General features: G+C 42.3%; 1 protein-coding gene across 1 annotated transcript; it reads left to right on the top strand.

Annotated features, from left to right (window-relative positions):
* Positions 1-3,771: 3,771 nt before the first annotated feature.
* BRK1 (BRICK1 subunit of SCAR/WAVE actin nucleating complex) lies at positions 3,772-12,737 on the top strand. Its single transcript, XM_025922115.2, has 3 exons — positions 3,772-3,960; positions 11,685-11,767; positions 12,028-12,737. The coding sequence occupies exons 1-3, from the start codon at positions 3,843-3,845 to the stop codon at positions 12,052-12,054; spliced, it is 228 nt and encodes a 75-aa protein (XP_025777900.1). The 5' UTR covers positions 3,772-3,842; the 3' UTR covers positions 12,055-12,737.
* Positions 12,738-14,070: the final 1,333 nt, after the last annotated feature.

The raw sequence follows: 14,070 nt of genomic DNA, 5'->3' as shown, positions 1-14,070 counted from the left end.
AGCGCACACAGAGCCCAACTCGGGGCTCCATCTCAGGAACCCTGAGATCATGACCTGAGCCCAGATCAAGAGTGGGATGCTCAACTAACTGAGTCTCCCAAGAGCCCCAGTCTTCACGCTTTAAACCACGCTCAAGACGTATTCAGGCTGAAAGCTTTTATTGCTGCATTGGTGTGGTCCCAGCACAAGGAGACAGTATTTATAAATGCTCACCTCTCACGAACAAGAGGAAAGGTACGTGTCTTCCCTTGACTTCCTGACCCAAAATCGTTTTTCTGCCTTCTATTAAACCCCCAAAAAGGCGATGCTGTCGTCTTCTAACAAAGCTGAAGAACTGACCGTTTCACCACAGTGAGTGATTTAACAACTTTGTAAGCGTCACTGCAAACAATGTCCTTGGAAGGCTGAGGGAAGACAGGTCTACACAACTAACTCCTATATCTCCTGTGCCTGGCTATCCCAGTGCGTGGCAGTGTTGAAGTATTCGTGGCGAGAATTAAACTAATGGTCCTTCCTGCCCTTACCTTACCCAGAAATTGCCCTTGCACTTTTCCAGCTATAGAGCACAGCATAAATAAGAACTGTCACCTTTTATCTGGCTCTTTGGGTGAAGCTGAACAGGAGAGATGGGGGGCATGGCTGTGGAGTCAGGCTAAGATCCTGGTTTGGAAGACCAGATGGTCTTGGTCTTGAGGGTCAAGAGGTCTTAAGGGGCAGAGATCAAGAACTGTCATATGTGCTGTGTGTGTGTGTGTGTGTGTGTGTGTGTGTGTGTGTGTGTGTGTGGCACCCTGTGGAAGGAAAGGAAAATGGAGAAGAGAGTTTGGAAGGGAAGTCCGAAAATGGAGAGAGGGACAGAGAGTGATGAGTCTAGACTTGGAAGAGACTGAAATGATTTGAATTGCAAATCATTTTCCAGTAAGTTTATTTTTATTTTCTTGTTGATAAAAAGAGACACTGCTATTTAAAAAGCAAACAGAACAGTTTTTATTGCACAGTTGTGTTTTTTAAATATTAAAACCCCCAAAGTAAAATTATATAATTAAAAGTTGTTGGCTAGAGAGGGCTTCGTGCTGTTAAGACATTCTGTACCACAGCCCTCTATACAGTCTGCCCAGCTCTAAGGGATACATTTTCGGAGGTACAATTTGCTATCACCTCTGGCTCTGATACTCCAGCTCCACGTCTATCACACCTATATGGAAAACCATAATCTCCCATGTTACAAGTTACTGATGACCTACAACATCACCTTTGTTGTAGCACTGTATGATCCAGTGCTCAACATTCTGTGTGCACTGTTTTCACAGATTGTCATAACAATAGCCACATTTGCTCTGCCAAAAGAGGCTGCAGTTCTTTCAAAGAGGCTAACAACATTGCCATGGTGCACATGCTATATCCATAGCTGCACAAATGATGGTCTAAGTGCATATGATTGCAAAAAAGACTCACATGACCACATGTAATGCAATTGACACATTTCTTCAAGAATTTGATTCCACTCTGATTATTATCCATGAAGTCATTGACAAGATTCCCTGAGTTCTGTGAAACATATGACAGATCTAAAGACCGGAACCTTGTTCTCTTATGCTGAGGCAATCTGCCACCTGGAAGCACTACTTGTTGCACCAGCAGCACTCCCAAAGGGCTTGCCTCTGTAGCCCTGCATCACTCATCGGTAACAACTTCTGCTGTGAACAACTCCCACGCTGGCAAACCCATACTGAAGGACTGCCTGACAGCAAGCTCGATGAGCATACAGGAAAAAGCTGCAGAAGTCCAGAGGAATATTCTTCACTGTAGCATAGCACCACATCCTTGTGTTGTTTGGAATTACAGGGGAGACCCTAGAATAGGTGTATAGGAAGTCCTGGAAAAAGAGAAGAGCTGAGCCTGACTTGTCCATGGAAGGCCATTAATCTGGGGAAAAAAAGTTGGATAGATATGTGTACTTAATTTTCTGCTTTCTACATAAAAAGGAAATGTGAACTCATGAGTGTCTGTTTTGTGAAGAGTCAAGCACTGTGCTTTGTGTTTTATTTATCCTTTCTCACAGAATTCTCCCAACAATCCTAATCCATCCATGTTGTTACTCCTGTATTACACATGAAGAAACAAAAGCTCAAAGGGGTGAAGTGACTCCTCTTTGGTAGATTTGTGATTTGAAACTGAGATGTCCCACCTTTGAAGGAAAAGTACATCTCAGGCACCTGGGTGGCTCAGTCAGTTGAGTGACTGACTCCTGGCTCAGATCATGATCCCAGGATTATGGGATCGAGCCCTATGTCAATCTTCTTGCTGAGCATGGAGTCTGCTTGAAATTCTCTGTCTCCCTCTACCCCTCTCCCCTGCTTGCTCTCTCTCTCTAAAATAAAAATTAAAAAAAAAAAAGGAAAAGCAGATCTATCTGATATATTTGTGACATGTGAGCAAGATACTAACTTCAACAGCATCACTTAGGAAGCAGGGTCTTGAATGGCAATAGCCCTCTGGATGCCTGGGGTTCGATATTTTCAGTTGATATTTATTATTTTAGCATCATTTCTATGAATATGTAGGAGAGCTCAAGATAGACCCTAACCTGTTTTCAGATTGGTTCAGTGAAAAGATATTGGAGTCAGGAATCAACTGGTGAAGGTCCACCACTTATTTGACTGTGTGACCTTTAACTTTGTCATCAAGAGAAACCTCTTCCTGATTTCCTTCCACAGGGTTTGTGAGGGTCCAGTGAGGTAAAAGCTACAAAAGTAGCTTTATAGCTTGTAGAATCTCGTTTCTGAGTAAAGGACTGTTAGCAAAGGTTTCTTCCCAGTGCATGTATTGCACAAAGCAGACTGTAAATACTCTCTTAAACAAATCTAAAATTGTTCATAATTCCACTACTTTAGTAAACAAGACAGTGACATTTTTTGTATATACTTTTTGTCCTCAAGCAGATGTAATTTTCATATAATTGCAATCAAAGAAAATGTTGTATTTTGTTTTCCCCTTCATTTATCACGTATGTGATGTGTCATAAGAGTTCATAATTGCCATTTTATTTAAATAGCAATGGTATTAATTATATTAAGTAGCTGCATGATATCGTCGTAGGTGGCTATACCATCGCTTAGTTATTCCCCAACTGTGGAGATATAGTTGTTTTGTTTTTTTAAATAGACAATGTCACAAAGAGCACCTTTGTGCTTAAACTGTCTCCCCCCACCCCTTTTTTAAACGATTTTCTTAATGTTTAGGTCAAAAAAGTTTGAATTTTTTGACAGTTCTTGCTATCAATTTATAAATTTCCTTAAGGAGTTGTGCCAGTTTACAGTGTGACCAGCTATTTAGGAGTCTATCAATTTCCCCTCCGCCTCTCCACCACTAGATATTATTGTTTAGAAAAAAATAATATTTTGTTCATTTGATGGTTGCAAGGTGGGCATCATATTGCGTTGTTGAAAGCCATTTTTAAAATGAATTGTATTTAATGTGGCTTAATTGACTGTACCCAACTTATTGCTGACACAAACCTTAGTTTGGAGCAGCTAGGGCAGTGGGTGTCAGGTGGTCACGTGCCCCGCAACGACCAAAACCGCCCAGGGTGGGGTACGTGATGGGTAGGGAGTGTCTCGGCGCTTGCGCATTCCAGTCTCCCCGCTGGTTTTTGATGCGACTTTTTTCAGGGGCGTGGGAGCAGAACTAAAACGCAGGCGAGGACTTGACATCGCGCAGGCGCATCACAATGTTCGTGGATTTGTGGGTGTCAAGGCATGGGTGTGGACTGGCAGCGTAGACGCACTGCCGGCCTGGAGGGTCGAGGCGCCTGCGCAGTCGCTCCTCCTTAGGCGGCAGCCATGGCGGGTCAAGAGGATCCGGTGCAGCGGGAGATTCACCAGGACTGGGCGAACCGGGAGTACATTGAGGTCATCACCAGCAGCATCAAGAAAATCGCGGACTTTCTCAACTCGTTCGGTCAGCGGGCGAGCAGGGGGAGGCGAGGGTGGGTCGAAGGCCACTCAGGCAGTTTGGCGATGGCGCTCAGAAGCTTTCAAGGGGCTTTCTCCGGGCTGGTTTTCGCGTCCTCCTTTCGGAGTCCACCTTCCCCCTCTCGCTCTGATCCTCAGGCTCCACTGGGCAGTGCCTGTGGGGTTATCCTGCGCCAGGCTGAGCTCATCGGCTTCATTGCTATCACCCCAGATCCGTTAACAAGTCCTTCCTTTTTCCAGACTCTTCAGATCGCTCCATCCACCGTCTTTTCTTCTCTTCTCTTCTTTTCTTCTCTCAGCAGTAGCCTCCCTGCTTCCTTTGTGACCCGCTTCCATTCCAGTTCCCACTTTGCGCTCAATGTGCGCCTTTCAGAATGCAGCCGCAGCCGTGTCGCTGCTTGTTTAAGTCTCTTGAAGTTTCCTCATCGTTTTCAGGATCATTTTAGCGCCATGCCTTTTAGTCGCCCCTTCCCGTCTCTCGTGTTTCTTGTCCTGAGAGTGGTAGGAGACGAGATCAGAAGTAAAGTCCAGATTTTTAAAGATATGGAGCTTTCTATATTGCTAGTATTTAGCCGATAGTTGGTATTCTGCTTTTGGCAAAATCTTTCCTAGGCGTGGCTTGCTTGTGATAGTCTTAAATTCTTGATGCATTGTTCCGTGTCCTTCTGGACAGCAAACATGTAACAGAGACTCCCATCCCATCTTCTCCCAACTGTTTCTTTAGCCGAACTAGGCCCTGGGTAGACTTACTTAAGTAATTGCAAGGTGTAAGGATGACATCTAGTGATCTTTTTCCAACTAGTGTGCTCCTGTTCCAGCACTTCAGCCGCAAGCAACTAAGACGAAGTAGTGGAAACTGATGTATAAAAATGATTTAAAGTTGGGGCGCCTGGGTGGCGCAGTCGGTTAAGCGTCCGACTTCAGCCAGGTCACGATCTCGCGGTCCGGGAGTTCGAGCCCCGCGTCAGGCTCTGGGCTGATGGCTCAGAGCCTGGAGCCTGTTTCCGATTCTGTGTCTCCCTCTCTCTCTGCCCCTCCCCCGTTCATGCTCTGTCTCTCTCTGTCCCAAAAATAAATAAACGTTGAAAAAAAAAAAATTAAAAAAAAAATGATTTAAAGTAATTAATTTTCCAGTCAGAGGACTGATGCATTCTGAGGAGTAAGGTAACAGAACATGAATTTTCTTAGAAAGCATCAGCAAGAGAAACTAGATCTCAGTACAAAGCTCTCTCTCAAAGCTCCACTCTGGAGGACAGAGAATACGAATCATTTCCTGCTTTCAAGGAATTTCTGTCTTGAAGATGAAATAATGACAGCTTCGGAACATCGGTTTTGTATTAATGTATTTACTTACAAAGTGTTTAAGATTATAATCTTGATGTGCCTTGGCGTGATGGATTTTCTCACCAGGGAATGAGGGTGAGGGCAGTATTCATGAGAGAACAGTATAAATATATATGCAGTTGATACATATTCGCACCCATAACTCGGTATAGATAGAGGTTGTAGGAGGGAATGATAGTCAACAAATCATAGATCTCATGTATCCTGAAATTGTTTAAGGACCATGAGTGAAGGAGTATGGTTTCGTAAAAAAGATACATGGATTTGGAGCTAGGAGACTCAAGTCGGAGGCTACACTAATGGATTGCAGTGAACTGAAAACATCTAAGAAATACTGAACCTATTTACCCTGCTACTCAGATAGTCTGGGTTTCCTCAGTTTCTTTCTTCCTAAGTTCTGTGCAAACTCTTTCAATGTTAGTTCTCATAATTGGTTTCTCCTGCTTTCCTGGAGAGTTGAACTATTATTGGAGGTTGATCACAGCATTCTTTACTCATAGTCTTCCTTCAGAGAGAGGGCTGGAGAAGAGAAACCAAAATATTGCATGCTAGGGGAAAGATGGAAAGATAAGATCACAGCTTTGAGACTTTGGCTTAGTTGGGAAAGGCAGTGGAAAGTAGTTGGAAAAATCACTGACATGGAGAGTTTTAACTTTAAAAAGCAGAATTAAAAGACTTCACCTATCTGGTAGGATCAGAAAATCCAATCAAAGTATTAAGAATGTCAGTGAAATCAGTAAAGCATCTAAAATTACAAGTAACGCTGGGGCTGTTACTCAAAATTTAAAAGTGATCTAGCATGTCACTTCCCCGGATTTGGATCTGCGTAACGTAATAACTTCATTTCTGAGCACTGAATTGTGTTAATAAACTTAATTCATGTACATTTATCTTTGACATAAATCTTCTTGCCATCTTATAGTCACTAGCTTTATAGCAGATGAGGCTTGGAACTGACCAGAAATTGAAGAGTTTGAGCTCAGGATTTGCAGGGGAGAAATGCCTCTTTTCTTGCTTTATAAACAAGGGAATACCTGCACTGAAATTTTATCAAATGTGTGAATCACATTTTGTGATCAAATAGAGGATAAAGACTTTTCTTTTTATTTGAGATTTCCAACAAGTCCTAGACTGAGGAAAAGTCACACAGAATTCCAGTGTTGAGGATTGGATCTTAAGGATTTCCTTAGCTTAAGCCATTATTCTCCCTTAATGCGATGCTAGTGGCCTAATGTTTGGAGTAATTACTAAATAGTTTTTGAAGATTGTGGGAAATGAATTTAGTCCTTTTAAAGAAAAATGACAATTAATTGCAATTAAAAATGGAATTATGAAGCAAGGTAAAAAGCTAAAGCCATTTGACTTAGTACTTAGGTGTACCTGAGGCAAGTTCTTGAAGACTGAGCATGTCATTGATAGAAGAGTTTCGACAAGGACCAACAGGCCGAGAAACTGGATAAATCATGTAACACTTGAATATATTGTCTTGGCATTGAATGACTCAGGATGAACTTGTGAGGGATATATTTTCCCACTCTAAGTCCTTAGTGTGACTCCTCAGTTCTGATGTGTAGATGTAGGGCTTATATTGAATTTATAATAATATGATTTGGTAGTACAGAGATTTACCAGGAGTTTACTTTGAGGGGGCAACTGGAGCTCTTTGGAAATGGCAGCAATCCTCCAGTCCCCATCCCGGCCACAGAGAGTCTCTGTAGGCCGTGTACTTTGCAGAGGAAACTGTTAGCTAATGACTAAATAGCTTTTACCCTGTGATTCCAGCAGGTGAGGGTAATATAGGTGGATCACCCACCTGAACCTGAGAACCCATAGATCATAAGGCAGTGATAACACCCAAACACTTGGCCTGTTCTGTACCTTGAATTGGGGACACTTCTAAAAACAGATTGTCATGGAAGATAGCTTTTTATTTTTATACCATTTTATCTGATTCTAAAGCTAATCTGTGCAGAGAAGTGTAACAAAAATAATAAGTGATATTTTTCTAAATGTCAGTTTTTATACTTAGCCAACAAATGTAGCATGCCTGTTATGATCCCAGCTATGTGACACATCCTCTGAAAAAGGAATAAATAAGAATAAATGGTAGCCACTCCTGAGAAATTTAGAATTCTGTCAGAGAAGTAAGAGGTAACTACAACAGCAGTTCAAGAGAATGACAGTGTTGATTTTTGCAGGCTAAGGTTATGTGCATTAAGAGTTCAGAGGAGCTGGTAACTGGCATTTGTCAGTAGTGGTAATGGATACACAGTATCAAGCACCCTGGCTAGGACTGCTGGTGTCTTCAGTTAAAGTCTGGTGATAACACACTCATAAATGCACTCTGGTTTCAGATTTGTTCAGCTGCTGAGTGCTTTCACAGAGTTTTGCTTGAATCAATATGTATTTCTTGGGATCTGAAATAATGACTAGTTTCTGGAGTTATATATTCTGGAGGTTATATATTTCTCAACAGTGCTTACCCATTTAGGTCAGTAACATAGTGTTGTTCTTGGATTCGGATTCATTACCAAATTTACAGAGCTAGAACAGAAACAGCTGTCCAGGAAGGAACCCTCCCTCTCACCACCCCACCCCCCTGCAGATATTTTTGGCATGTTTCTTTTTATGGGAAATGACAGGTTGTTAGTGGTAACATTCATGCTCTTACTGAATAGCATACATGGTGTGCCTTTGAGCTGCTAAAAACCAGATTGAAAGAGATTTGGTCCTGTTGGGCCGTCCTGGCAGTGAAGGTGGATCCAGGAAAAGGAGGGTGCTGAGGTCTTTGTACTCAAGCTAGATCTAGGAATTAGAAGAAGCAGCACTAGCAGATAAACAAAACGATTTAAAAGAGGAATGGAGAATGTCCAGAATAGGCAAATCCATAGAGACAGAAAGATGAATGGTTGCCAGCAGTTGGGGTAAGGCTGAATGGGGAATGACTGCTCATTGGTACAAGGTTTCATATAGGGATTATGAGGATGTTCTAAAATTAGATTATGGTGATGGTTGTACAACTCTGTTCTAAAAACTATTGAATTGTATACTTTAAGCAAGTGAAGTTCATGGTATATAAATTATATATCAATTAAGCTATTTTTAAAAAAGAATAATGAAGATGGGTGAGTTGGGAAAATACCTAGTATGGAAACAAAAAGAAAAAAAGGAACCAGTAAATGGAAGAGTCAGGCTATAAGCATATTTTAAGAGATGTGGGGAGGGGACTCCAGGCTCAGTCAGTTGAGTGTCCAACTTCTGCTCAGGTCATGATCTCACAGTTCGTAAGTTCGAGCCCCACATCGGGCTCTGCTGACAGCTCGGAGCCTGGAACCTGCTTCAGATCCTGTGTCTCACTCTCTGCCCCTCCCCCCACCTCGCATTCTGTCTGTTTCTCTATCAAAAATAAATAAACATTATAAAAAGAGATGTGGGGAATAGGGACACCTGGGTGCCTCAATCAGTTAAGTGTCTGACTCTTAATTTTGGCTCAGGTCATGGTTTTAGTTTCGTGAGTTTGAGCCCTGCGTTGGGCTCTGCGCTGATAGCACAGAGCTTGCTTAGGACTCTCCCTTTCTCTTTGCCCCTCCCCTGCACATGCTCGCTCTCTCTCTCTCTCTCTCTCTGTCTCTCAAAATAAACAAACTTGAGAGAGAGAGAGAGAGAGAGAGAGAGAGAGAGAGAGAGAGATGTGGGGAATAAATTACGGCCTCAGAGGTTCCTAAAGATGGTAATGTTGTGTGTGGTGGGAAGGTACCATCCAGGGCAGTAAGCGAACTGGGTTCTGAACTCAGCTATGCTACTTACTATTTTGTCCCATCAGTTATCCAAGATGGGCTTTGGTTTCCCCACTTGTAGAATTAGTAGAGTCACACTAGAGCCAATTTTTTGTTCTACTGATACCAATATGCCAGAATCCATCTTTTTTTTTTTTTTTTTTTTCAAAAACATCTCTGTGCCAGGCAAGATACTAATATTTCAGAGATTAATAAGAGTCAGTATCTGCCTTTGATGAACTCATTCTAGTGGGGAGCAGACATGGAAATAAATGATAAATTATAAATATATAAATATCATTGGGCTATGTAGCATGAGCATTTTCTCGTGTCATTGAGTATTCAACCTTGTAATTTTGTTTGCGTGCAGGGGAGGGGCAGAGAGAGAGGGAGAGGAAGAATCTGAAGCAGGCTCCTGGCTCTGAGCTGTCAGCACAGAGCCTGACCTAGGGCTTGAACTCTTATTCGGACACTTAAGCAAATGAGCCACCCAGGCACCCCTTGTTTTGTTTTTTAATGATTTGTTAAAATGATGCCTTTTTTGTTTGTTTTTTTAGTGACTTGTTAAAAAGATGCAAACTTGTAATTTTTAATGGTTGGTTTTAATAGTCTTTCATAAATATGCCCTACTTCATGAAATCATTCATAAGTAATAGTGGTGAACATTCTTTTTTTTTATTTTTTATTTTTTATTTTTTTGAAGGAGAGTGAGAGAGAGACAAAGCATGAGCAGGGGAGGAGCAGAGAGAGGGAAGGAGATACAGAATTCTAAGAAGGCTCCAGGCTCTAAGCTGTCAGCACAGAGCCCGATGTGGGGCTTGAACTTACAAACTGTGAGATCATGACCTGAGCCGAAGTCGGACGCTTAACCAACTGAGCCACCCAGGTGCCCCAAGTGGTGAACATTCTTATTTGTAAAATCTGTATTCAAAGGGGGAAATGATAACTAAGACCAAGTACATAAACTATAAATTCAACCATAAATGTACAGCAGAGGGAGAATTATATCCATCTGTCACAGACCTCTCAGAGGCCCAATTTGAAGTGAACCTTGAAGGAGAATGTTTAGACAGGCAAGATGAGTAAGATTTGGACATGGAGAAGATTTGGACGTGGGGTTGAGGCAAAATCTGGGTGAAGGAAAATTTGTTGAAATAGATGCCCAAGTGCTTTTGCCATAACAAGGAAGAGATGAAGAGGAAGTTGTGAGCTAAATGTTAAATTATTGAGTGGGAGATTGTCTTGGAGAGAGGATATTTTAGGCTTAAAAAGTGAAGATTATTGAGGATGAGCAAACAGTGAAGTTGAAGAGGGAGGAAATAATTAGCATGTCTAGAAACCTTTTCTCCTATGTGTTGAGAATGGTTGGGGAAAGAGTAGTAAAGTGGTTTCTGTTAGAGGAGTTTGCAGAGGAAAAGGTATTTTAGGGGAAATCTGAGGTGTCATTTTGGATGAGGTAGAGAAAGAAGATTAGAAGGATAAAGGAAGAAAAGGAGTTTTGCTGTTTTCCACAGATGGAATGTGGGCTTCACAGGGTATTTGATGTTCTCCCAAGTTTTTTCTCATTCTGAAATGCCTGCACACATAGTGATGACACATTAAGTACCTTCCTAGAGCAAAAGCAGTGATGCCTTTCCTCCTCTCCACAGTCTCTGCTGCTTTCTTGGCCTCTGTTTCTCCTCCCTGTTGAGATTTTCTTCCTCTTGTTGCTTCCCCTTTCTTGAAACTCTTGGTTTGCCTTTTAGCAAATAGCCACCTGTACAGTGTTGGTGTGTTAGTTTTTACTGGCTGCCATAACAAGTTACCATAACTTTAGCCGCTTTTATCACATAAGTTTATTGTTTTACAGCTGAGTAGATGGGAAGTCCAACATCAGTTCCCTGGGCTAAAATCAGGGTGTCAGCAGGGCTGCCTTTCTTTCTGGAGACTCTAGGAGAAGATCCATTTCCTTGCTCATTGAGTTGCTGGCAGAATTCAGTTTCTTGTGGCTGTAGGCCTGAGATCTCTATTTCCTGGCTGGCTTTCAGCTGAGGGCTGTTCCCAGCTTCTCAAGGTCACTGGCATCCTTTGGCTCATGGTCTTCTTCCTCCATCTTCAAAGGCAGCAATAGCAGGTTGAGTTCCCCTCACACTTTGAATCTCTTCTTCTTCCTCCACCTTTTCCCTGTCTCTTACATTTAGGATTTGTGATTAGATTGTGTCCATCTGGATAATCCTGGATCTCAGGGTCCTTAAACTTAATCATATCCACAAAGTCCTTTTTGTCGTGTAGGATACATATTCACAGGTTTGGGGGATTAGGTCATGGACATCTTTAGGGGTTATTTTCTCTGCCTACCACCCTTGGTAGGAAGTTCAGCAGGTCCATTCTAAGCAGCTGTGTTCCTAATATAATTCTCACCTCTTCTGCATTCCCCTGCTTTTGCCCATCTGCTCTCATTTGGGCTCTGCATAATATATCATTCCTCCTCTTCAGCTAGAGGCTGTGTGTACGTACGTGCGTGCGCGCGTGCGCGCGCGTGTGTGTGTGTGTGTGTGTGTGTCTGTATTTGGAATGACATTAATCCTGAACATCAGTCTCCTTTTACCAGATATGTCTTGTCGTTCAAGACTTGCAACACTAAACGAGAAATTGACAGCCCTCGAACGGAGAATAGAGTACATTGAAGCACGGGTGAGTATGTCAGGGAAGGTACTTCCTCATGACGCTAGGCAAGGGTTGTGCAGAGAGAATGCACATTTCTACTTGTTACTGAAACAAACATGGAAGCAATAACAGCCTTAGAGAAGTTAATGGACTCAGTTCCCTGGATTTGACCCAGGTTTCTGGACTCCAAAGCTGTTATCTTTCTTACCACTCCCAACTACCTAGGATCTATAAAAAGATTTTTTTACTCTTTGTGAATTTATCTAATTGTCAATTTCCTTTGACAGGTGACAAAAGGTGAGACCCTCACCTAGAACTGTGCCATGCTGCTGCTGGGAAGTTGCTTTACAGAACACAGGCCTACGTGGGAAAGGCCCCAGCAGCCTCAGCTCCTTCCTCTCTCCTTAAAGAGCAACAGGGCTTATTCTTGTTTTTCTTTTTTCAAAAGCGTGGCCTTTGGGCTCTGCCATCTACATCGGTGTGTGATGTGGCATGTGGGAAGAAGTCCAGGGGAACTCTTGGAAACAACATTAGGCATTTTACCTTTTAAGTAACATTTTGTAGAACTGTTTGTCAACGTATTTGAGGCGTGCAGAGCCAGACGCCTGGGACTCTTTGTTAAGGTCCTCCCCACCTCCTTTTCTCTCTCTCTCTGTCTCTCTCTCTCTCTCACACACACAACACACACACACACACACACACACACACACACACACACTTTCCTTATGGCTCTCATTGCCTCTGCATTGGTTCTATAAACAGTCTTTGTCTCCTTTCCACCTTTGGTGGGGGGGTGGGAGGCAGTCCTGTCTGAGACACTTATGCCCCGGCAAGGTGGCCACAAGAGAATGTTGTTGGTAACCCACCAGTTTCTTGTCCTTTTGGGGAGGTCAAGGCCAGGCCCCCACTTGGCTTGAAGGGACATTTTCAGAATTTTCTTTCTGTCACTTGGGGTGTCTTTGCCTCTCATATTTCCCTAATAAACTCCTCAACTTTATTTGACTGCTGTGATTGTGGTGGGGAGAGGAGCTAGAGATGGGGCTCACCCATTCCACAGAAATCTGACATGCGGGATGATTACTCTGACATAAAACTCTCAGATGTTGCTCTTTGATCAAAGTCTAGGTTGCCTACCAGCTGGAGCCCCTCCATGTTTGGACTTTTAGCTGACTGATACATCCTGGGGAATCATTTGGTCATTCAGCAGACATTTCCCAGGTACTTACTATGTAGGCATGTTATGCTCCAATAAAAGCTACAGCACTGAATCAGGCATGATGCTTCTAGACTACTGAAATGCCAGCATCCACACAGTTTAACCGCAGCCCAGGGCAGACTATTAGTTTTATCAGGTAAGAGCTAAATGTCTATTTCTTTTGAAAAGCAAAGAGTTTAAACAGAAGGGTCTAAAACTTTTCATTCTGGAATCCAAAACTTGCTATGAACTTAGGCCACCCTACTTCTAAAGGTTTATTTCTTATGTAGAGTCTCTGTTTCAGTCACATAGAAGTCCTTATGCTCCAAGCACACACATTTCCCTCCATTCAAATCGTATTTGCTATTCAAGGGTAGCTTGAGTCAAACCTCTTCTAGAAAGTTCTCCTAGACTTTACTTTTCATTTAGTACTGCCCTTTTCCTTTTCTCAATCCCTCCCATCCCATCTTGCCATGCTAACACTACACTTCAGCTCTGGATTTGATCTTGTTATGAGTCATTCTCTTGTGTAGTGTCTACCTGGTGTAATATACATGAGTACCTTTTCCTGTATTGCCCAGCTAGGTGCCTTGAGGAAGGCGGGTGGTCAATAAACACCAATTAAATTGACTCGTAGAGCCCAAGCTGCTTTGCATTGTCACATCTTTTGGAACCTCTGCTTAGACCTTTGGAAGGTCATTTTAAGTAGTACCTTCATTTAAAAATGGGATTTTTCAATGGAGACAAACCTGACATCCTTTCCTATAGTAAGTGTTATTTTTGAACACTGTTGAGCTCATCAGTACAGTGCTCTTAACAGTCACTTGAGTCACTTGAGTTTGTTATTCATAATAACTCTGTCCTGTCCAGGATGAAGTAAGTACTTCTAAAGTTCAAGATGTAGGTCATCTGGTGCTCCGCAGTCAGAGTAGCAGACCTTTATTGAGTTCCTGCTATATGCAAGGACTATACCATGAGTTAGTGATAGGGGAAAAAGTGATGGTAACCAACAGAAACAGGAAAAACCCTTCCTGTATAAAATGCTCAATAAATTCCTTACGGTTGTATGGATACTAATCTGTTAATTTATTGATACTGAAGTAACATTTCTAAAAAAAGTTAGTGTCCTAAGTAA

The sequence above is a fragment of the Puma concolor genome, chromosome A2 (assembly GCF_028749965.1).
Source record: "Puma concolor isolate L17-30 chromosome A2, mPumCon1.1.hap2, whole genome shotgun sequence".
NCBI lineage: Eukaryota > Metazoa > Chordata > Mammalia > Carnivora > Felidae > Puma > Puma concolor.
This window is presented reverse-complemented; position numbering and strand designations above follow the sequence as displayed.